Source organism: Haliotis rubra, unplaced genomic scaffold, assembly GCF_003918875.1.
Source record: "Haliotis rubra isolate DU_JTF1 unplaced genomic scaffold, ASM391887v1 Scf3, whole genome shotgun sequence".
In the NCBI taxonomy this organism is placed as follows: domain Eukaryota; kingdom Metazoa; phylum Mollusca; class Gastropoda; order Lepetellida; family Haliotidae; genus Haliotis; species Haliotis rubra.
Window position 1 is genome coordinate 3,609,316 of NW_025766968.1, and position 24,879 is coordinate 3,634,194.

Genomic DNA, 24,879 nt, shown 5'->3' on the forward strand with positions numbered 1-24,879 from the left:
GAGCTCTGTGCCACATATTCTGAGATTCGTCCAGATGAATATTCTCCGCGATGTCAGAGCTACGGTGACATTGCCATGTGTGTGGCTGTCAGTCAATCGAAACTCAAATGAATTCCATCCTGTATTCATCTGCAAGGCTGCAGAAGATCCTTCCTGTGCCAAAATACAGACAAAATACCATCAATTCTGAGTTAGAAGAGCACTTCAGGGAGGGATCGCTTGCTAAATATCCCTCCAATGTGAAATTAATCACATCCTTCTTTCTTGTGAATGAGTAATCTATTTTTAAAATCATGTGAACTCATTTGCAGTTCTCTGCAGAAATGGCGATTTTACAGCGTCATGCTTTAGGATGAAAATAAGGCGACATACATGTCACTTTTAAAAGCCTCAAAAGGGCGGTAATGAATCAAACACACATCTAGTAAGATTTATGTTGTCGTAGGATTATTAAAATTTCAATGCTATTGAATTCAGTGATGATGTTATTATGGTTCTTGTGTGTTTTTGAATACCAGTTGGGTATTCCATTTGTCTTATCAGCAAGACTCCAGAATTATGAAAGAAAAGTGTTTTTACAGTTGTAAAAAGATGATTTAGTACAAAGTTTGGGGAGAAAGTTTTGTGATAATATGTGCATAAATCCCCCTGTCTATTGCCAAGATGATGAAAAATAGTTTTTTCTTCAGTTCTATAAACATAACTGCATGAATCCATAATTGTCATAAGGGACGTTTATTTGCATTAATAATCCATTAATTTTGTGGTATATGAGTTTTGATAAAATGTCTAGAAGAATTTTATGTAAATATATTTTTGCTATTAAAAAATAATGTTAGGCTTTACCACTTAAAATGTCAGTGAAAACGAATGTATTTTGATGCAATTAAGTAAAGCCATTTCTGTCCTCCAAAAAGTTGTTTGAATATTTAGACACACAATGCCCGTTTACCTTGCAGCTTGTCTTCTGGTTTGAGGTTAGTCGTGCACGATTAAAATCCAAATGTTTTCAGCTATTATTTTCAAAATATTTAGTACATCTAAACTGGTGGGTGAAATGAGATTATGACATGGTATGTAAGTATTGTCTCAAGAGGTGGATGAGGATGTCTTAGCAGTACATCATAATTTTACCCAGGTGTGTCCATTGTGTTTAAAAAGAAATAATTGTTAGCTCACCTGTCTGAAACTCAAGTCACTATTCTATTGCATTTGCTTTCAATGGTACTCTACAACTCAGCATTGTTGGCACTTGTGTGGGGCTGCACACGAACCCTACAATTGCTACCAGGTAGGCCTGTGTAATAGGGACATGGCTTCTTGGGTAGTAAATTTGAAATTGTCCAGTCTCTATTGACTTCATGTGAAGGTGAGCTACAGCACAACACTGTTTGTCAATACTGTCATCACAGCTATCAAAAAGTTCAAATTTACCTCAGACCATCTGCATTGAATTTCAGACAAGGAAAAATCATTCATTACTTATTTTACATGATTTGAAAATCAGACACCAATCTGAGATTTGTTTTAAAGTGAGCTACAGTACAACAGCACTGATTGTTAATACTGTCGTCATAGCTGACAAAATGTTCAAATTCATCCAAGACCATGGAATTTTAGACTCACAAAAAGCATTTTGGAAATTTGTTTCCATAATTTGAACCAATCTGAGATTTGTATTAAAGTATATTAGGCTGTTGCAATCAGATGGCTTGATGAAAACTGCCCTGCATGATGCACACTTTGATTTATTTTACATGTCCTGCATACAATCCACACAAAGCTCACGGACCTGCCACTTTAATCTGGTGTGATTGTTCTTCCCTGTACATGTTAGCCTTTGAGGTTCCCGACAGTACAGAGACAAGAGAGGGTCTTTTAATTAAATCACATTAGGGAACTAAAAGACGTTCAAGTTAGTCTAGACACTCCGTGTGACTTTCATTTGTCTTTGTTTCTTTGGTCTATCATTGAGAAGGCAGAGGTGTGTTTTAGTGATGTGCAAGGTTTGCTATTCTCAGATAAAAAATTACTTAGCTTTTAACAAAACATTCACATGCCCTTTTAAACATACTGTGAGTTTTCTTTGTAAGTACTACATTTATCTTTTCTGTTTAATCTGATATTCTAATGCAATGTCTTCTTTAAAGTTCAAGAGTTAAAAAATTCTATTCTGCTTCATGTTTCACAGTAAATGGAAAAGGTCTATGAACTGTCTTTTTATTGATGTCTTTTTTTCTGACCACTGTTTTAAGACATCAACATCTGATTTCAAGAAAACCTTTTTGGCATTTATGTCATATTGGTCCAAGGCAATGATTTCAATATTGTGTTTGGATCCTTATGACGACAATGAATATTGTTTACGTTGTTATTTCACTTGTATGAATGTACATATATAGCTGAATGTTACCATAGTAACCTGTAAAATGTTTTGAGGAATAAAGCATTTGTGTGGGGAAAAAATCTATGTAGCACTGGTGTCATGAAGATTCAAAAACATGTATTTCATTACTGATCATTCTTGCATCAGTGAAGCCTGTTTGTTGTGTTATGAGTGAGTGAGTTTAGTTTTGCGCCACACTCAGCAATATTCCAGCTATATGGCGGTGGTCTGTAAATAATTCTGTCTGGACCAGACAATCCAGTGATCAGCAGCATGAGCATCGATCTGCGCAATTGGGAACCGATGACATGTGTCAACCAAGCCAGCAAACCTGACCACCCGATCCCATTATACGCCTCTTACGACAAACATTGGTTTGCTGAAGATCTAACCCAGACCTTCACGGGGCGCTGTGTTATGTTACTTGTCTGAACTTACATAGCTGAACATTTACACATTGTAGCCTGTAAAATGTTCTTATGAAAAAGCATTTGGTGTATGGGGACTAATCTATGTGGCACTGATGTCAAGATGGTTCAAGGACAAGTATTTCAATACTGACAGTCATGACATCAATGTTAATATTCTGTCTTATCTAAATGAACATGTGTGAACATTTGCACCTTGTAACATATAACAATTTGGAGTAAAAGGCTTTTGGTGTGGAAAAATCTATGTCAACATGAGATATTAAGGTTGAAGTTGGGTACTAAAGATTACACAGGCAAGCCATTGTCCTACCTTCAACACTTCCCCAGTAGAGCTCTTTATGCAGTGAGGGACACAAACATTTTCAATTAGGTACATGCCACTCAGAAGAAACTTTGAACAGCTAGATGACTTTCAAAGGGATCCAGTTTATCATATCGTTCCTTTGTTTTCCTTTCAGGTTTGTTTTTTCCTTGCTATGGAAACCTTTTTTATATGAATTGCAGAGAAAACACTTACGAAAGCTTCAAAGCTTTGTGTTTTTCTGTGTTACATAGGGCTGTATCTCTGTTGTTGAACTGTCATGTAACTCGTGATGTGAGAATGTACTTTAGACATTAGCGTTTAACAGTCTACTTTCATCAACATTCTAGGGCACTTTTCGCCTTGTACTAGTCAGCTAATTTCATCAAGTACTTTCAGCGATGTTTTAGTTGAACGATATCATGAGCATGTGTTTATGAATCACAATCAAATGTAATGATTCCATCAATTCTCTAGTGGGATACTTGCATCATTTCAACATGTACTTTCAGCATTGTTCTTTGAACAGGTAACTTTCAGGATCGTTCTTTCAACATGTACTTTCAGGATTGTTCTTGCAACTGGGTACTTTCAGCATTGTTCTTTCAACCGGGTACTTTCAGCATTATACCCGGGAAGGTCTGGGTTAGAATACTGATCTTCAGTAACCCATGCTTGTCATAAGAGGCTGACTAACACTTGGTTGACACATGTCATCGGCTCCCAATTGCGCGGATCAATGCTCATGCTGTTGATCACTGGATTGTCTGGTCCAGATTCGATTATTTACAGACCGCCTCCATATAGCTGGAATATTGCTGAGTGTGGCGTAAAACAAACTCACTCACTCACTCACTCACTTTCAGCATTGTTCTTTCAACAGGGTACTTTCAGCATTGTTCTCTCAACAGGGTACTTTCAGCATTGTTCTCTCAACAGGGCACTTTCAGCATTGTTCTCTCAACAGGGTACTTTCAGCATTGTTCTCTCAACAGGGTACTTTCAGCATTGTTCTCTCAACAGGGTACTTTCAGCATTGTTCTCTCAACAGGATACTTTCAGCATTGTTCTCTCAACAGGGTACTTTCAGCATTGTTCTCTCAACAGGGTACTTTCAGCATTGTTCTCTCAACAGGGTACTTTCAGCATTGTTCTCTCAACAGGGTACTTTCAGCATTGTTCTCTCAACAGGGTACTTTCAGAAATGTTATCATAGGGCACTATCACAAGTGTTCTTTCATATCAGCAGTGAGTCTTCAGCAGGAACCTTGTAAGCAATGGTCCATTGGAGGGTAGTTTAGCATTGCCCTTACTACAGTTATGAGCAGCAGTGTTTGCTTTCAGGATCCCTTCCACAGCTGGATTCAAACCAAAGCTCAACTGAAGCAGTTCCTGGATGCTAATTAATTTGACCTGGCCTTATTCAGTCAAAAGTTCCACTCTAAAACCACAAAACACTATTCAATCAATAAAAAGTACAAGGATTCAATAAAATTGACCATTTGTAAGTTAATATTTTATCTGCAAAAAGTTTTGTCAAATCATTTCATTTTTGAGCCATTCCTAAAGTTCTATTGTTATTCAATACTTTATATAGTCAGATATATGAAATATAGAAATCCTAAATCATGTCATTTCTGTTTTTCCCAAGGATATTTTCTACAAAACTATTAATGTTTATTGCTGTATAAAAAAGGAGTTTTCAAAAACGGAGATCCAGTGTCTCATAGAGATAGCACCAATATGCAATTTAAAGATCTTTACTAAAGCAGTGTAGAGAACTGAATGTCAGAATTAGCTTTATTTGTCAGCTGTAATTAAAACATACACATTCATCATGTCAGAACATTTACAGGAAAATAATGTGTTTTTCACAGTGCTCTGACTTTTCTTCATCATGTGAATTCTTCATGGAGTGCATTTATTAAAATGGTGAAAACTAAGCCAATTTATCAGTTTTGTAGACTTAGGTATGCATTATGGCCATGCTTATAAAGTAAAATTAAATGTGTATCTGTTTAAATGAAAGATTACAAAGACGACACAATCCACCTTCTCCTCTCTCAAAGGCCAACTCTTATGTTGTTCTTTGTAGGGTCCTCAGAGTTTGAAAATAACTTGGGAAATTACTGGCGGAAAATTGTTTGCAAGACATGCAGAGTGTCATGAAAAACAATGTGTTATTAAAATAAACATGCATGTCTTGAAGAGTAATGTGAAAATGTTATGGTTCATAAAAGAGATCACATTCACATCATTTTGTCTAAGCAGTAATGTTACTGGCAATTTTGCCGAGTCAGTCTCTTAGTTCTGGTCTGATCGGGGGTGGTGGGGTAGCCTAGTGGTTAAAGCGTTGGCTCGTCATGCTGAAGACCTGGGTTTGAATCCCCACATGGGTACAATGTGTGAAGCCCATTTCTGGTGTTCCCCGCCGTGATGTTGCTGGAATATTGCTAAAAGCGGCGTAAAACCAAACTCAGTCAGTCTGGTCTGTCATCATCATGTTTCCCTCTATTACTTAAGGTTATACTACATCAAAAGGTTAAAAGTTTTCATAGCCTTCAGTGCAGGCTGAATCATCTGACAGCTGTGATTGGATGATTTTGTGTTAGATTTTTGTGTTTATCAAATTTACATCCATCCAGTAATTAAAACTGACCATATTTTTCAGTAGTTAGTGCTGACTTATATAACTCGATGACTTATGTTAAATGTGACCACAAGTATTTTCAGGCCGTGGACATTTTGTGCGGAAATGGGGTTGGACTATTTAGCTTGCTGTATTTGGAAAAGGAACTGGTTGAGGAGTTAGCCTTTTATTTTTATTGTTACTTAAGGCTAGTCCATGCACACATGAACATCTCCTAGCTGTTGAGAGCATCACATAGCTCTTGAGCTGTTGAAAATATATTACATTACTAAAGAAGTGAATGGGAAAATATTTGACACATTTTATACGTACATATGTACATTGTTTGTTTGAAGTCCCAAATGTTGACAGGACATCATTCATCATGTTCATATGAATATATCTGACAATTTCCAATTTTAATGTCGAAAAGTTCTGATTAATTCTAAAATATTTAGGCCATAAAAGACTTAAAGGGCCCTCATACAACATCATCCCTGCAAAGTTGTGTTGAACTACAAACAGAAGTTTATACCCAATTTTACAGATTTTCATTTCCAGTATGCTGCTTCTTCTCCAGGCAATAATCATAAAATCACACAAACCTTTTCAATATTTGTAAGAATTCTCTGCGGAAAACTGAGTCGATTGTACGATTCTGGCTGTATCCTGAGTATGTGTCTACAGATCACTTTCTAATGTGATGACACCAGGTGTTCACAAATATGTAAGCATATCCTGCCCCCAGTAGCACCATCACAAACACATGCAAAGACAAGTCAATTGTTCACCTGAAAAGACATGGGAACATGGTACAAGTAACATAGGGAATTGCATTGGGCCTAATTTTTGTCACCAATGCCTCAAATTGGGAAATCTCCTCCATCTGTCTTTCATTTTGGAAGCTTTGCTGAACAGCCAGCAGTGTTCAGATTAGAAATTGCCACATATATCACCAATATGAGACCCTTTCTGGGGTCAATCAATCCAAGTAGTGAGGAATCCCTTATGATTCACACCTTGAGCTTCTGATTAACTTTCATTTATATTTCCACATATATATTGGTGGCCCACTTGTCTAACTAGTCTAAGGCACTGCAATCTGCTATGCAGAATTGTGTCCCTTGGGTGTGCCAGGAACCTATGTTCATTGGTTTGAATCTCCATTTACCCTGAGTATGTTTCCAGGTTCATCAGCACCACATGTAAGATCTGTATCACTTAGGTTTCCCCCCACGTTGAGCTGACATGCTGCGATATGACTTGAATATTGTTTAAACCAGAATACTGTCAAACACAACTCATTCAATCATTATTAAATTAAGGTGTATTTTTTCAGACAATACAGTCCATGAATACTGTGCTGTTTTGCAGGAACCAGTATGTTTGATTGACAGATAAGTAATCTTTAGCAGTTTTCCATGGCCAAGTTATTAAATCGTCAGAAACTTCAATACAACATGTACACAAGTTCACCTCTCTGTAGGCAGGTTGTGATGGTGAAATTCCAGACAAATAGCTGACAAGAAAATTTTGGCAAATTAGTTGCCGGGGGAAACGTGAATGTTTTTTCCGCTTCCCACATCTTGATATAAGGATGTGTTTGGGTCATATCCCCAGGCTACAAGGGACAAAAAATGTTTGTGTAGCTGAAGACATCTATGTTTGTGTGGGGAGGAAGATCTCAGAGATCATCCAGCTGCATGTTTGTAGTTAAGGGGTTCCTTATGGCTAGCACATGGGGAGAAAGATGTTATGTATATTGAGATATAATGACATGTACAAACATGAGATAAGAGATGCTGATAGTTTGGATGAGCTAAAACCACTGAAATAAAATAACATAGCTTGTCTGTCAGGACGGTACTGTGATGCAGCACAGGTATTGTGATGAGTGTATACTGTTCTGGTATACCTGCTGTTGCTGTGAGAGTACACCTGCTCCAGGTGGGAGAATATACCTACTCTAGGTTTTAGTGTATAGTGACTGTTGATATGAGAGTATACAAGCTCCAGGTGTGAGAGTATACCTGTTCAAGGTGTGAAAGAGCATACCAGCTCCAGGTATTAGAGTATACCTGCTGCAGGTGGGAGAGCATTCTGGCTCCAGGTGTGCCCAGGTGGGAGAGTATACCTGCTCTAGGTGTGTGTCCCAGCCCCAGGTGTGAGAGTATACCTGCTCCAGGTGTGTTAAAGTATACTGGCTCCAGATGTGTGAGAGCACACCTGCTCCAGGTGTGTAAAAGAATACCGGTGTAGCAGCCCAGAATAACCCCCGACCAGATTATACCCTGGGGTAAACTATAGGCTAGCCCAGTTTATACCCCGGGGGTATATTCTGGACCAGGCCAAAGTATACCCCTCCAGCCCAGACTATACCCCTAAAAAATTATGTTGACAATTCCAGATGTGTTAGAGCACACCGGCTCCAGGTGTGTGAGAGTATGAGCTATTGCCTCAAAATAACTAATGGGTATAATTTCACTGACTGTGTTCTTCAGATTTTTGATGGGAGTTCTAGAACCAGAATTTGAGTTTTGCAAAGTTAAAAATGACACCACTTACCGTTTTAGTACCTAGATGCTGTATAGAACATTGCAGGATGGCTGTGTCTCCCCTGTAGTAGGTGAGATTGTTAGGACGGGGGTTGAAATAGGGGATGCCAGTTCCATCATCATACAGACCATATGCTGAAAGTAGAGGAGATTCTTGTAGACATAGATCAGATGCAGACAAACAGAACCAGCAAGTTTATGGAATATGTCCAAATGAAGACTTAACACTAACTGTGTTTCTGCTGAAAGAAGAACCAAGTTACATTTTGTAGATCAGCTGCAGCTGAAATGTGATCAAGCTGATGAGAATCAAGGTGCTCCAAAAAGATGAGGGTGAGATTTCAGGGCTCGATTTAGTGCTTTGTTACTTGCACTGGTGCAACCCAATATTACAAAGTGCAACCTAGTTATGAGTCTAACTTGCACAAGGTGCAAGTCATTTTTTGAGAAATAAATATAACATTATAAGCATAAATATGTCCGCTCATTTTTCTTCTAAACTTTAAATAGCTATTGCACCGAAACATTGCTATTCAAAGACGCATCTTGTCTATGACAGCTCTTGTAAACAGGGATCAGCTGCGTCTCTGTGTTGCTGTGGTTTCATGGGTACTACATCATGGAAATACATGTATGTTTATGTGCACTGAAAACTCTGACGTTTTAACACACTACGTTGCAACTGGAATTTGGCTGGTGCAACTAGGTCTTTATCTTAGGTTGCACCTGGTGCGAGTAGGTTATCATCTCCTAAATTGAGCCTGGATTTTCACATATAGTATACTATGTTAACAGCAATCGAACGTTTAATGAAATGATGGATTAAAAAACCACAATTTTTTTTGTCGCGATCAATCTTCATATTTTAGTCAAAATGTGTACAACAAACTGGATATAACGGACTAAAATATGTGGTCCGTTTGAGTTACATTATTACCACAGTTTACTATATTTGATATAAAAAGACAGCAGGTTGCGATTCTAATTCTTCTAAAGTCATCTCTCAGTCCTCTTAGTTTGGAAATAATTATAGTTAATAATAAATTATTTATAAGTGTAAATCAGCTTCAGTGGCTAAGATGTCATTTGATTGTAACATCATGGTAACCAATGACATCACAATGGTTGACAAAGCATTTTGCCCTAATTCCATTGTAACAACGTCCCCTTGGAGACTCCAAAGAGATATCGCTTGATTTCATCCTGGCAATATACCCTGCAGAAGCCAGTTTGGGATGCTACAACATCTTTGTTGTAAGTGAAATGATGCAGAGGATAAGACACAACTGACAGCCTAAAGGTGACCTTTCCTGTAGCCGCTAAAAATGGTTTATTGCAGTCTAGGATCTCCAGGAAATCGGCTTTGTTGAGAGGAAGTGGTGGTGTTGAAACGTAATGTGAAGTCAGTTTATGATGCATTGAGTGCACATTCACCATCAATGAAAAAATGTTTGGGGAAGTTAAAAAGATGACAGGGTAGTACTGATATATTTATCTTACATATGGGACTTTGATGACTTGGGTTTTGTTCAGCCGGAGTACTAAACATCTGAAGGAGATCCTACAAGATTAAGCCTATGTTGAAAATGATTTATGGTACATTACTGAACTTGTGATGGTGGATTGTAAGGGGAGTAAGCTGAGCTGTAGGAATTTGAGTGATGATAAAGTGGATTAAAGTACGGATATATATAAAATGTCATCCCAACCTCTAGGCTTATAAATAAAACATAACTAATTCTAAGGGGTGGTGTGGTGGCCAAGTGGTTAAAGTGGTTGCTTGTCAGTAATGGTTTCATTTCATTATAGGCACAGTGTGTGAATATTATGGTATACAATATTCACTCACATAGTCTGGGATTTTGAGTGTGTACCACATCTTTTGTGCTGTGTGGGGTTTTCCCTTTACAAATGCTGTTTAATGCTGGGATTGTTACCTTACTTTTCTGGGTACTTTGCTGATGCTGGGTCTACTAATGTTTTGTATGTTTTACTGATGCAGACTTTGTATGTTTTACTAATGCTAGACTATTTGTAAGTTTTACTAATGTAGACTATTTGTAAGTTTTACTAATGTAGACTATTTGTAAGTTTTACTAATGCAGACTATTTGTAAGTTTTACTAATGCAGACTATTTGTATGTTTTACTGATGTAGACTATTTGTATGTTTACTAATGTAGACTGTATGTTTTACTAATGCAGACTATTTGTATGTTTTACTGATGCAGACTTTTGTATGTTTACTAATGTAGACTATTTGTAAGTTTTACTAATGTAGACTATTTGTAAGTTTTACTAATGTAGACTATTTTTATGTTTTACCGATGCAGACTATTTGTAAGTTTTACTGATGCAGACTATTTGTATGTTTTACTGATGTAGACTATTTGTATGTTTTACTGATGCAGACTATTTGTATGTTTTACTGATGTAGACTATTTGTATGTTTTACTGATGTAGACTATTTGTAAGTTTTACTGATGTAGACTATTTGTATGTTTTACTGATGTAGACTATTTGTAAGTTTTACTGATGTAGACTATTTGTATGTTTTACTGATGCAGACTATTTGTATGTTTTATTGATGTAGACTATTTGTATGTTTTACTGATGTAGACTATTTGTATGTTTACTATGTAGACTATTTGTTTTACTGATGCAGACTATTTGTAAGTTTTACTGAGCATTTGTCTTTTTACTAATGCCTTTGTATGTTTTACTACAGACTTTGTATGTTTTACACAGACTTTGTATGTTTTAAATGCAGACTATTTGTAAGTTTTACTAATGCAGACTGTTTGTTCTGTTACTAATAACTTATTAGTATGTTGTAAGCATGTCAACAAACCAGACATTTATAAACACAATTGATGTTCTGTTACCAGCGACATGTCAACAAACCAGACAAGCACATGATGGACCAGTGACTCAAATTAAGTTTTAACTGAAAACTGTATATAAAATACTCTTCAAACTGATGATAGATCTAGCTCACTCATGAGATGAATATAGACACCTGGGAACTAGTCCCCAATGTTTTGGGAAAATCACAATGTGAGCTCCAGTCCCTTCTTTGACATGCCGACCGCCTCCGTGGTGTAGTGGTTAGAGCGTACGCCCAGAGAGCCATACCAAAAGACGTTAAAATATGGTACTTGTTGGTCCCTGTCTGGCGCTCGGCATTAATGGGTACAACAAGGACTGGTCGGCTCGGAGTCAGTATAATGTGTCTGAGTGGGGTATTCATGCTTTTCTGCGGCATGGTATCTCAGTGGGCTAGCACTATAACAAAACAGCTTAAGTCTGGGCTAGTACAAGCAGCTGCACATACACATACACACGCATGCACGTCGTCATATGAGCGAAATATTCTCAAGCATGACGTTAAACACAATTTCACCTCACCTCACCTCTTTGACATGCCATTGGGCCAAGTGGCGAAAATCATAGAAAGCTAAAACAATATGGTGCAATGAAATAAAACAAAATTTAATTTTTGCTGAATTTCAATCCAGTACAATATTACAGGCTATCCTTTGTGATGAATCACCAATTATATTGAGTGAAAAACATTTTTAACTGAGGATTTGAGATTTGGTTTCGGATATTGCCTTTGTTTGTGAGATTTAGTGCAAGGTAGATTGAGTTTAGTTTTACGCCGCTTTTTAGCAATATTCCAGCAATATCATGGTGGTGCTCGTTAGAACACTATGACATGATTGAATATATAACATTGTAATCAAGTGGTTATATTATGTCCAGGTGGGATTCAAATTCTTTTGCCAGCAAGGGCATGTTGACATAATGATTGTGAATACATTATTCTTCAAGCTTAGAGCTCTTCTGGTTCATTAGTAAGAATTAGTATAAACTGTATATCATGTGATCATTGCCAGCAAGGGCACGTTGACATAATGATTGTGAATACAATATTCTTCAGTCTTAGAGCTCTTCTGGTTCATTAGTAAGAATTAGTATAAACTGTATATCATGTGATCATTGCCAGCAAGGGCACGTTGACATAATGATTGTGAATACAATATTCTTCAGTCTTAGAGCTCTTCTGGTTCATTAGTAAGAATTAGTATAAACTGTATATCATGTGATCATTGCCAGCAAGGGCATGTTGACATAATGATTGTGAATACAATATTCTTCAGTTTTAGAGCTCTTCTGGTTCATTAGGAAGAATTAGTATAAACTGTATATCATGTGATCATTATCTTCAGCAAGGGCATGTTGACATAATGATTGTGAATACACATATTCTTCAGAATTCAAAGCTTCCATCTTAGGTTCATTAGTAAGTTAATAAGCTTATAAACTGTATATCATGTGATCATTGCCAGCAAGGGCACGTTGACATAATGATTGTGAATACCAAATCATTCAGCCTTTGCTCTTTTTAGGCTAGTTTGGATCAAGATTAACTTGATGTGTCAGATTTGCTCTCTTTGCCTGCCTGCTTCAATGATTGCCATTTGTCGTGAGAGCTGTTGACCCCTTGGCCAAAGAGGCAGCACTCATCATTAACTAATACGGCAGTTGCTGTGGGCTATATCTTCTTAACAGCTTAACAGAACATTCACGATCACGTAGACAGCAAACAGGCTTCCACTTCCATACATCAAGAATCACACCAGTCTCGGTTTAGTGTGTTATAATTCGACACTTGATACCTATTTGTATTTTTGACACTGATATAGCGGGACTGTTGATCATAACTAATAGACTAATTGCTTTGAAATATTTGGTTTGTTTTTTTTCTGCTGTGAAAAGTTTGTTGAAGATGATTGTCCAGTCGTTCAAGAAGTCTGTAGTGTTTGTATAAGATGTGACAAAGGATGACAGATGGAGTTCCACGCAATTTATCAAAGAGAGGTCAAACCATTTGCTGTCATTTGATTGGTGGAGGCCAAAGGTCAGGTTTAATCCAATTGTTTACATAGCTGCGTCCCAAAGCAATGATTGATTGTAACATTTTATGATTTGTGTACAGAACCCTATTGGCGAAAAATATCGAGCGGAAAATACCCTTATCAAATATTGGATGCTAAATGGTAGCCATTGATTGATGGAAAATGTCTTAAGGTGGTTCAAATATCTAGAGTTATGAACTGATAACCCAGAAAAAATATTTTGTGCTGTTCAGTCCTTATGTCAGGGCTAATACTGACCAGACAAGCCACTTCACTGATGGGCCGCTGTCACTTACACCAACAAATTCAATCAATGACATTTAAAATTTGAAGCCCAGCTGACATTGATTAAGTTTCTTTCCAGATTCTTGGAGTGTTCAAAAAAGGTGCAGTGATAAATAACATCTAGCACTCAGTGCAGTGGTTACAATCCACTTCCATGATTGATAAGCATCGTGAAATACAGATTGTGGTGTGTATTCACGTCTACATGGTCCTTTATAGCGAACAGGATGTTTCTTTCTTATTGACTCTGTAAGTAGCCAGTTACGGACATGCTCGTCCCTGTACAAGAATATTTGTAAGTGCCAGACTTAGATAGGGGCAGGTCACTCTAATCCTGAATCTTTCCAAGGACGCTAGACAGAGGTTCAGATATACATGGCCTTACCATAATTGGGACTTTACTCTTAATATAGATCCTGGTGCAGACAGGCAGTGTTTTCATAGATACATGGGTTTTATTAAGCTCTTCTCTGACAGAGCCTGTTTGCAGAGCTCTGTATCACTGCCCTGGTCACAGCTCCCCACTGTGCAATGTCGGCCCAACCATGCTTGGAGTTGAACGCACAACCACCAGACTGGTGTGTTTCAAATAACTGGAGGGACATTGAATACTCTTTCCCAGCTAAATTGTTTTGTGTGGTTGTCAGTTTTCATTTCTGTATCAGTGTAATTAGATTTGTGAGAAAGTTAGGGGAAAGTTGTGATTTTCTTTTTGTCCGCAATTTCAAACCAATCGGATTAAACAAACAAACATTAATTCATCTGGCGAATTGTAAATCTGTCGTAAACCTTTACCCTGTTAACTGGAATGGCCTTCCCAAAGACACATGTTAAAAAAAAAGTTATGACATTTGGGGTAGGATCGAAAATGTGGGTTAGGACCATGTCACTTACTGGGAAGGAACTCGGGTATTTAGAGGCTGATGTTCTCCCGAGTCAGCAATATTGTCAGGTATTTCTTTATGTGTTGATGTAAGAATACTGGAAAGTAGCGTTTTATGCAAATAATGAATGAAAACATTATTTACTGAGATACAAGATTGGTCAATTGGCAGTCTAAGTAAACTTAGACTCAGTATTATTCGTTACACTGCTAGATACTGAGTCTAACAAAACCTTGTGGAAGGTCGCGTCAGGTAACCTTTGTGCGACCTATGACCGTCCAATCAAAGGCGAGACGGACGAACGGATTTAACCAATCAGACAACGGCTACTATTTAGGGTTCGGCAGGACTTACAAAATGGATTTTCCCGTCGCCAACACTGATCTCCCAACAAACGAAAATGTGCAAATGTCCACTGTCACGATTTGGTAAGCTGTGTTCTGATTGGTCAATTGAAAAGGTTACCTGACGCGACCTTCTACTAGGTTTCGTTAGACTCAGTATAGATCTAGCAGTGTACGAATAATACTGAGTCTAAGTTTACTTAGACTGGTCAGTTGGGGGCTGCTGAATGCCAATGACCCCAGGACTAAGTGGTATGAAACACGCTGGATGTGTCGTGTCCTTGGGTTACCCTTAGCATGCTGGGTACTTTTGGGGGGGGGCCAAAACAGTTTCTCCTGTGGGAGAATGTTTTTAGGCTGAGATCAGCAATCAGTCCCCAATGGTATTAGAATGGTTAGGGGCAGTGGGGTAGCCTAATGGTTAAAGCGTTGGCTCGTCACGCCGAAGACCCGGGTTCGAATCCCCACATGGGTACAATGTGTGAAGCCCATTTCTGGTGTTCCCCGCCGTGATGTTGCTGGAATATTGCTAAAAGCGGCGTAAAACCAAACTCAGTCAGTCAGTCAGTTAGAATGGCTAGTGTGAAGAAAGCAGTACATGATTGAATGTGATAGCTGTTGAAGTCAACAAAAACATCAAGTCTGAAGACCTTTCAGTATGGCGAATACACAGAAACCAGACACCGAAGGCATTATGGGTAGCTTGGCAAAGTACTGTGGGTAGGATTGTTTCATTACATAAATGTATTGTGTAGAAAATTGTTACTTATATGTAATTAGAAATACTTTGTAATTCAAACTAATATTTATCTATATATAAAGGGAATCTATGTTAAAGATAATAGAAAGAAACATAAAGTGTTTTGTCCTACCTTTGTAAGTGGTTGGACATCTAATTTTACAAATATTCCGCATATTACAGTGAATTTCATATGTCTTAGTGGCTATTTCCAGAAGAGGAAGGTGTCATTACCACAATCCCAGCAACACTTGACTTCAGGTGACATTTCTTTATGTGTTGATATAAGAATTGTGGAAAGTATCATTTTATAATTGAAATGAAGGACATTAACATGTGTTTGGCTAGGTAAAGTTACTGTAAGGAAACAATATACATGTGTTAAGTTTTTGATTTTTATTAATTGAGAATTGAAATGTGATGTTCAAGGTTTTCTGTTAAACAATTTCTGATACTAGGACTGTGCATTGTCATACTGTGTAACTGTGCATTGTCATACTGTGTAACTGTGCATTGTCATACTGTGTAACTGTGCATTGTCATACTGTTTAACTGTGCATTCATTCACCGTCATACAATGTAATCACACATTGTGATACAAAAAACTTAATGCCACAATTCTATACTTATCTTCTTATTCCACTCTCATATGTATAACATACCATGTAACTGAATAATGATGATTCTTGACAACATATATCTCCCACTTCACACCAACAATTCTATACTTATCTTCCACTCTCATATGTATAACATACCATGTAAGTGAATAATGATGATTCTTGACAACATATATCTCCCACTTCACACCAACAATTCTATACTTATCTTCCACTCTCATATGTATAACATACCATGTAAGTGAATAATGATGATTCTTGACAACATATATCTCCCACTTCACACCAACAATTCTATACTTATCTTCCACTCTCATATGTATAACATACCATGTAACTGAATAATGATGATTCTTGACAACATATATCTCCCACTTCACACCAACAATTCTATACTTATCTTCCACTCTCATATGTATAACATACCATGTAAGTGAATAATGATGATTCTTGACAACATATATCTCCCACTTCACACCAACAATTCTATACTTATCTTCCACTCTCATATGTATAACATACCATGTAACTGAATAATGATGATTCTTGACAACATATATCTCCCACTTCACACCAACAATTCTATACTTATCTTCCACTCTCATATGTATAACATACCATGTAAGTGAATAATGATGATTCTTGACAACATATATCTCCCACTTCACACCAACAATTCTATACTTATCTTCCACTCTCATATGTATAACATACCATGTAAGTGAATAATGATGATTCTTGACAACATATATCTCCCACTTCACACCAACAATTCTATACTTATCTTCCACTCTCATATGTATAACATACCATGTAAGTGAATAATGATGATTCTTGACAATATATATCTCCCACTTCACACCAACAATTCTATACTTATCTTCCACTCTCATATGTATAACATACCATGTAAGTGAATAATGATGATTCTTGACAACATATATCTCCCACTTCACACCAACAATTCTATACTTATCTTCCACTCTCATATGTATAACATACCATGTAACTGAATAATGATGATTCTTGACAACATATATCTCCCACTTCACACCAACAATTCTATACTTATCTTCCACTCTCATATGTATAACATACCATGTAACTGAATAATGATGATTCTTGACAACATATATCTCCCACTTCACACCAACAATTCTATACTTATCTTCCACTCTCATATATGTATAACATACCATGTAACTGAATAATGATGATTCTTGACAACATATATCTCCCACTTCACACCAACAATTCTATACTTATCTTCCACTCTCATATGTATAACATACCATGTAACTGAATAATGATGATTCTTGACAACATATATCTCCCACTTCACACCAACAATTCTATACTTATCTTCCACTCTCATATGTATAACATACCATGTAAGTGAATAATGATGATTCTTGACAATATATATCTCCCACTTCACACCAACAATTCTATACTTATCTTCCACTCTCATATGTATAACATACCATGTAACTGAATAATGATGATTCTTGACAACATATATCTCCCACTTCACACCAACAATTCTATACTTATCTTCCACTCTCATATGTATAACATACCATGTAACTGAATAATGATGATTCTTGACAACATATATCTCCCACTTCACACCAACAATTCTATACTTATCTTCCACTCTCATATGTATAACATACCATGTAACTGAATAATGATGATTCTTGACAACATATATATCTCCCACTTCACACCAACAATTCTATACTTATCTTCCACTCTCATATGTATAACATACCATGTAACTGAATAATGATGATTCTTGACAACATATATCTCCCACTTCACATTCCAACAATTCTATACTTATCTTCCCACTCTCATATGTATAACATACCATGTAAGTGAATAATGATGATTCTTGACAACATATATCTCCCACTTCACACCAACAATTCTATACTTATCTTCCACTCTCATATGTATAACATACCATGTAACTGAATAATGATGATTCTTGACAACATATATCTCCCACTTCACACCAACAATTCTATACTTATCTTCCACTCTCATATGTATAACATACCATGTAACTGAATAATGATGATTCTTGACAACATATATCTCCCACTTCACACCAACAATTCTATACTTATCTTCCACTCTCATATGTATAACATACCATGTAACTGAATAATGATGATTCTTGACAACATATATCTCCCACTTCACACCAACAATTCTATACTTATCTTCCACTCTCATATGTATAACATACCATGTAACTGAATAATGATGATTCTTGACAATATATATATCCCACTTCACACCGTCAGTGTCATACAATGTAGGCATCTAGGCAATGTCACACAGTGTTCAACAGTACAGCATGTCATACACCTTGAACCACCACATCCAGTTATACCAGCTGACTACTAAATTCATCCCTTTCTGATGCTTCCAATATCTGAAATGGCACAATTATAGATTCTGCAGGCTTTCTCCTCAACAAAACCTAAGTGAGGCATTTTCATGAAGAAAAAAGTGCCAAATGTCAGATGTTTCAAAAGTTTCTCATTGCAGCATGAGAGGACTAACAAGAGATGATTTAAGCCTTCGATTTTCATTCAACAGTGAGAAGTGTTAATACCCGTTTCCATGTTAGATTACAGTGTTCTTATCCTCTTTCTCTTAAACCCTTTACTGAACAGCCATCAGGAGAGACATGATTCTTAATCACACAAAAGCTGTGACCGTCGAGGAATTACTGTGAGTTCAAGTTGGACATCTAATTTTACAAATATTCCGCATATTACAGCCAATTTCATATGTCTTAGAGGCTATTTCCAGAAGAGGAAGGTGTCATTACCACAATCCCAGCAACAGTTGACTTCAGGTGACATGCTGGGACGGTTGTTTAGAACTGTTTTCTTCAATAGATAAATCTTTAAGAAATGTTTGTAAGAGTCTGATTGTCCATGTTTTGGGGCATCGATGATCCTGTGATGGATGGTGCCATAATTTGCTGTGCATGCATTTACCATTATTGGGCCTTGATTGCTTAATATGGATTTTGGTTCAGACAGGCCATGTGTTTAAAGCTATGTGAGATTTATTTAGCCTCACAGAAAAATCCTTTGATGGTACGGATCCCAGTTGGTTCATATCATGATTCCTGGCCTATCAGTATCTGTAAGTATCTCTTTGTCTGTTGTTTACCGACATATTCAGCAATATTCCGACTATATGACAGCAGTCTGAAAATAATAAACCTTGGACCAGACAATACAGTGATTAACATCATGAGCACTGATCTACACAATGACAACCAAGTCAGAGAGTATTGACACCAACAGTCTGTTGAGACACAGCTACACATTCTCAGTCTGTTGAGACAGACAGTCTGTTGAGACAAACCAACACAATCTCAGTACTGTGACTAACAGTCTGTTGAGACAAACCAACACAATCTCAGTACTGGGACTAACAGTCTGTTGAGACACAGCTACACAGTCGCAGTACTGTGACTAACAGTCTGTTGAGACAAACCAACACAGTCTCAGTACTGGGACTAACAGTGTGTTGAGACACAGTTACACAATCTCAGTACTGGGACTAACAGTCTGTTGAGACAAACCAACACAATCTCAGTACTGGGACTAACAGTGTGTTGAGACACAGTTACACAATCTCAGTACTGGGACTAACAGTCTGTTGAGACACAGCTACACAGTCAGCTGTGACACAGTCGCAGTACTGTGACTAACAGTCTGTTGAGACAAACCAACACAGTCTCAGTACTGGGACTAACAGTGTGTTGAGACACAGTTACACAATCTCAGTACTGGGACTAACAGTCTGTTGAGACAAACCAACACAATCTCAGTACTGGGACTAACAGTGTGTTGAGACACAGTTACACAATCTCAGTACTGGGACTAACAGTCTGTTGAGACACAGCTACACAGTCGCAGTACTGTGACTAACAGTGTGTTGAGACACAGTTACACAATCTCAGTACTGGGACTAACAGTCTGTTGAGACACAGCTACACAGTCTCAGTACTGGGACTAACAGTCTGTTGAGACACAGTTACACAATCTCAGTACTGGGACTAACAGTGTGTTGAGACAAACCAACACAATCTCAGTACTGGGACTAACAGTGTGTTGAGACACAGTTACACAATCTCAGTACTGGGACTAACAGTGTGTTGAGACAAACCAACACAATCTCAGTACTGGGACTAACAGTCTGTTGAGACAACCCAACACAATCTCAGTACTGGGACTAACAGTCTGTTGAGACACAGCTACACAGTCTCAGTACTGTGACTAACAGTCTGTTGAGACACAGTTACACAATCTCAGTACTGTGACTAACAGTCTGTTGAGACAAACCAACACAGTCTCAGCACTGGGACTAACAGTCTGTTGAGACAAACCAACACAATCTCAGTACTGGGACTAACAGTCTGTTGAGACACAGCTACACAGTCTCAGTACTGGGACTAACAGTCTGTTGAGACACAGTTACACAATCTCAGTACTGGGACTAACAGTCTGTTGAGACACAGTTACACAATCTCAGTACTGGGACTAACAGTCTGTTGAGACACAGCTACACAGTCTCAGTACTGGGACTAACAGTCTGTTGAGACACAGTTACACAATCTCAGTACTGGGACTAACAGTCTGTTGAGACACAGTTACACAATCTCAGTACTGGGACTAACAGTCTGTTGAGACACAGTTACACAATCTCAGTACTGGGACTAACAGTCTGTTGAGACACAGCTACACAATCTCAGTACTGGGACTAACAGTGTGTTGAGACAAACCAACACAGTCTCAGTACTGTGACTAACAGTCTGTTGAGACACAGCTACACAATCTCAGTACTGGGACTAACTGTGTGTTGAGACAAACCAACACAATCTCAGTACTGGGACTAACAGTCTGTTGAGACACAGCTACACAGTCTCAGTACTGGGACTAACAGTGTGTTGAGACAAACCAACACAATCTCAGTACTGGGACTAACAGTCTGTTGAGACAAACCAACACAATCTCAGTACTGGGACTAACAGTCTGTTGAGACACAGCTACACAATCTCAGTACTGGGACTAACAGTCTGTTGAGACACAGCTACACAGTCTCAGTACTGGGACTCTCAGTACTGGGACTAACAGTCTGTTGAGACAAACCAACACAATCTCAGTATTGGGACTAACAGTGTCTTGAGACACAGTTACACAGTCTCAGTACTGGGACTAACAGTCTGTTGAGACAAACCAACACAGTCTCAGTACTGTGACTAACAGTGTGTTGAGACAAACCAACACAGTCTCAGTACTGTGACTAACAGTCTGTTGAGACACAGCTACACAATCTCAGTACTGGGACTAACAGTGTGTTGAGACAAACCAACACAGTCTCAGTACTGTGACTAACAGTCTGTTGAGACACAGCTACACAATCTCAGTACTGGGACTAACAGTGTGTTGAGACAACCCAACACAATCTCAGTACTGGGACTAACAGTCTGTTGAGACACAGTTACACAGTCGCAGTACTGTGACTAACAGTCTGTTGAGACACAGTTACACAATCTCAGTACTGGGACTAACAGTCTGTTGAGACACAGCTACACAATCTCAGTACTGGGACTAACAGTGTGTTGAGACAACCCAACACAATCTCAGTACTGGGACTAACAGTCTGTTGAGACACAGTTACACAGTCGCAGTACTGTGACTAACAGTCTGTTGAGACACAGTTACACAATCTCAGTACTGGGACTAACAGTCTGTTGAGACACAGTTACACAGTCGCAGTACTGTGACTAACAGTCTGTTGAGACACAGTTACACAATCTCAGTACTGTGACTAACAGTCTGTTGAGACAAACCAACACAATCTCAGTACTGGGACTAACAGTCTGTTGAGACACAGTTACACAATCTCAGTACTGGGACTAACAGTCTGTTGAGACAAACCAACACAATCTCAGTACTGGGACTAACAGTCTGTTGAGACACAGTTACACAATCTCAGTACTGGGACTAACAGTCTGTTGAGACACAGTTACACAATCTCAGTACTGTGACTAACAGTCTGTTGAGACAAACCAACACAATCTCAGTACTGGGACTAACAGTCTGTTGAGACAAACCAACACAATCTCAGTACTGGGACTAACAGTCTGTTGAGACAAACCAACACAATCTCAGTACTGGGACTAACAGTCTGTTGAGACACAGCTACACAATCTCAGTACTGGGACTAACAGTCTGTTGAGACACACCAACACAATCTCAGTACTGTGACTAACAGCCTGTTGAGACACAGTTACACAATCTCAGTACTGTGACTAACAGTCTGTTGAGACACAGCTACACAATCTCAGTACTGGGACTAACAGTCTGTTGAGACAAACCAACACAATCTCAGTACTGTGACTAACAGTCTGTTGAGACACAGCTACACAATCTCAGTACTGGGACTAACAGTCTGTTGAGACAAACCAACACAGTCTCAGTACTGGGACTAACAGTCTGTTGAGACAAACCAACACAATCTCAGTACTGGGACTAACAGTGTGTTGAGACACAGCTACACAATCTCAGTACTGGGACTAACAGTCTGTTGAGACACACCAACACAATCTCAGTACTGTGACTAACAGCCTGTTGAGACACAGTTACACAATCTCAGTACTGGGACTAACAGTGTGTTGAGACACCAAAACACCATCACAACCTTGTAACTAATGTTTAGAGGTACCATAACACCATCACAACCTTGTAACTAATGTTTAGAGGTACCATTAACACAATCACAATCCTTGTGTTGTGATTGCCATAGTTGAGACTTGGTAACTGATTCATGTCTCGTGAAAAGGGGCACATGATTGCCCTTTTGTCACCAAATGTATGACATTGTTATTGCATTAGTACTGTTTACTTACAGCATGGAGGCCAATTTCCTCTCTCATTAACTGGAAAAGTATACTTATCGTTAATGATGATCGCCTTTCGAGCTTGAAATCACTACATCTCTGTGTCAATATCCGTTTAATTGGATTCAATCTTGAAAGCATGTCAAAATATATGAAATTATGTTTTTCACGTCAACCTTCTTGAAAAACATCATAATTTCAGATTGAACACTAAAAAATACTTGTATTAGCGGAGGACTTTTTCATGAAATCAATGGCAGTTTCAAATGAGCTGTTCCACAGAGCAAAATTACTGCTCAGCAAAATTTCACGACTGACAGCGAACACATTACTTCACAATCATTCTTACCGAGCGAACGCAAAGAGACAGAAATGAATTCGATATCATAAATGACAAAGCTGATAAGCATAAAATTCCCAATAGGACCAATTTGTTGTCCTGCCAAGCAGTTGTAGTTTCTAATTGGAGCAGACGTTAACAACTAAAGGCCACAGGGTCACAGGGTCCTGCCACAACCTGCCACAATATCGACACAACCCTGGAGATGTTCTTTGAACCCCTGAGGTTTGAACACACACCTACAGGCATAGCCTGGAGTTGTAGATGTAGAAGCTGCAGACGATGGTAAGTGGAAAGTCTATCACCAACAACGCGTGCCTGCATTTGGCGCGTTTAAAACCCAATTACAGTTACCTGGTAATTGGATTAGCATTCTTGTCTTCACGGGGTGAGCAATTGAGTTAGAGAACAAAATGCTGAATGGGTTATACCGACACACCATTGGCAATGATTTACCTCTCGGTAAGGTTCCTATGTGATTTTGGCCAGATATGCCACTGAAACTACAAGTAACTGTTAATTGCTTTATAGACGTGATAATTTTATCGAGTAGGAAGCAATTACTCAGTGTGTGCGAGTGTAGCTATGGGCGATCGACATAGTAACGAGATAATTTCATAGGGGTGTCCATGCTGACATCTACCAACTTGCCATTGGCAAACAAACCCACTCGTCACGGATACGACATTTGCCGGAACTATTCCTAGTATGTAGTCGGACAAAGTGGCATAACAAAGGAGATCAGTCCCAGGAAGAAGCTCAGTACACTTGCTGATAAAAACATCATTGATTTGTCATTATTGTTTAAACTTTCAAACTATTGCATGTCAGAAAGTTTCGGTGTTAAAATAGAGTTACAATTCGTTTTATCTGTCATCAGAGAATTTTTTATCTTTCCTGCGTGATGTGTTTCTCTTAACAGGAACTGAGATGAACTCAGATCTGTATCTTTGCCATTATGTAATACAGGGAAACAACATTAACAGGGTATACTGCAGCAGAAGATGATGTTAGTGGTCAACCAAGAAGCCGTCATTCATCGTTATTAGGGTCCTGGGTCTCGTTCAACAAAGTGATCGTAGCTCTGTGACGTCGTAAGTCTGTGTTAGAATATACAGGTTGCCATGGATTTCTGGAGGGAAGATTTTCTTGATCTTTTACATTTACCTGACATGTGGTAATAAAACTGAACCATCAGTATTAATTCCATGATGTTTTCCAGACATGAATGCTTGCTGAAAATGCTAGATGATATTACAATCCCAGTTATGGGTCTGTTGATTTGCATTCACATTTCATTCTCAACTCCATGGGAGGTATGCAACCTAAGCTGTTCTGTGATGTTCTAGAATGTTAACAGTCAGATCCTCATCCTACCGGGTACCTGTAGGTGGAACAGATGCAGATTTTGAACAAGACCTCTTGTCTAGGGAGACAATACGTGTATCTCATCCTACCAGGTACCCATTAACTGTTGGTGGAACAGATGCATATTTTGAACAAC

At 38.3% G+C, this 24,879-nt stretch overlaps 1 protein-coding gene across 1 annotated transcript in view; it reads right to left on the reverse strand.

The window, feature by feature from the left end:
• The window catches only part of LOC124282507 (zwei Ig domain protein zig-8-like), a 195,609-nt gene that overhangs the window by 71,424 nt on the left and 99,306 nt on the right, over positions 1 to 24,879 (reverse strand). The window contains exon 2 of the mRNA XM_046718517.1: positions 8,313 to 8,437. Coding sequence (XP_046574473.1) covers positions 8,313 to 8,437 — 125 coding nt within the window. The remainder of the gene's footprint in view (positions 1 to 8,312; positions 8,438 to 24,879) is intronic.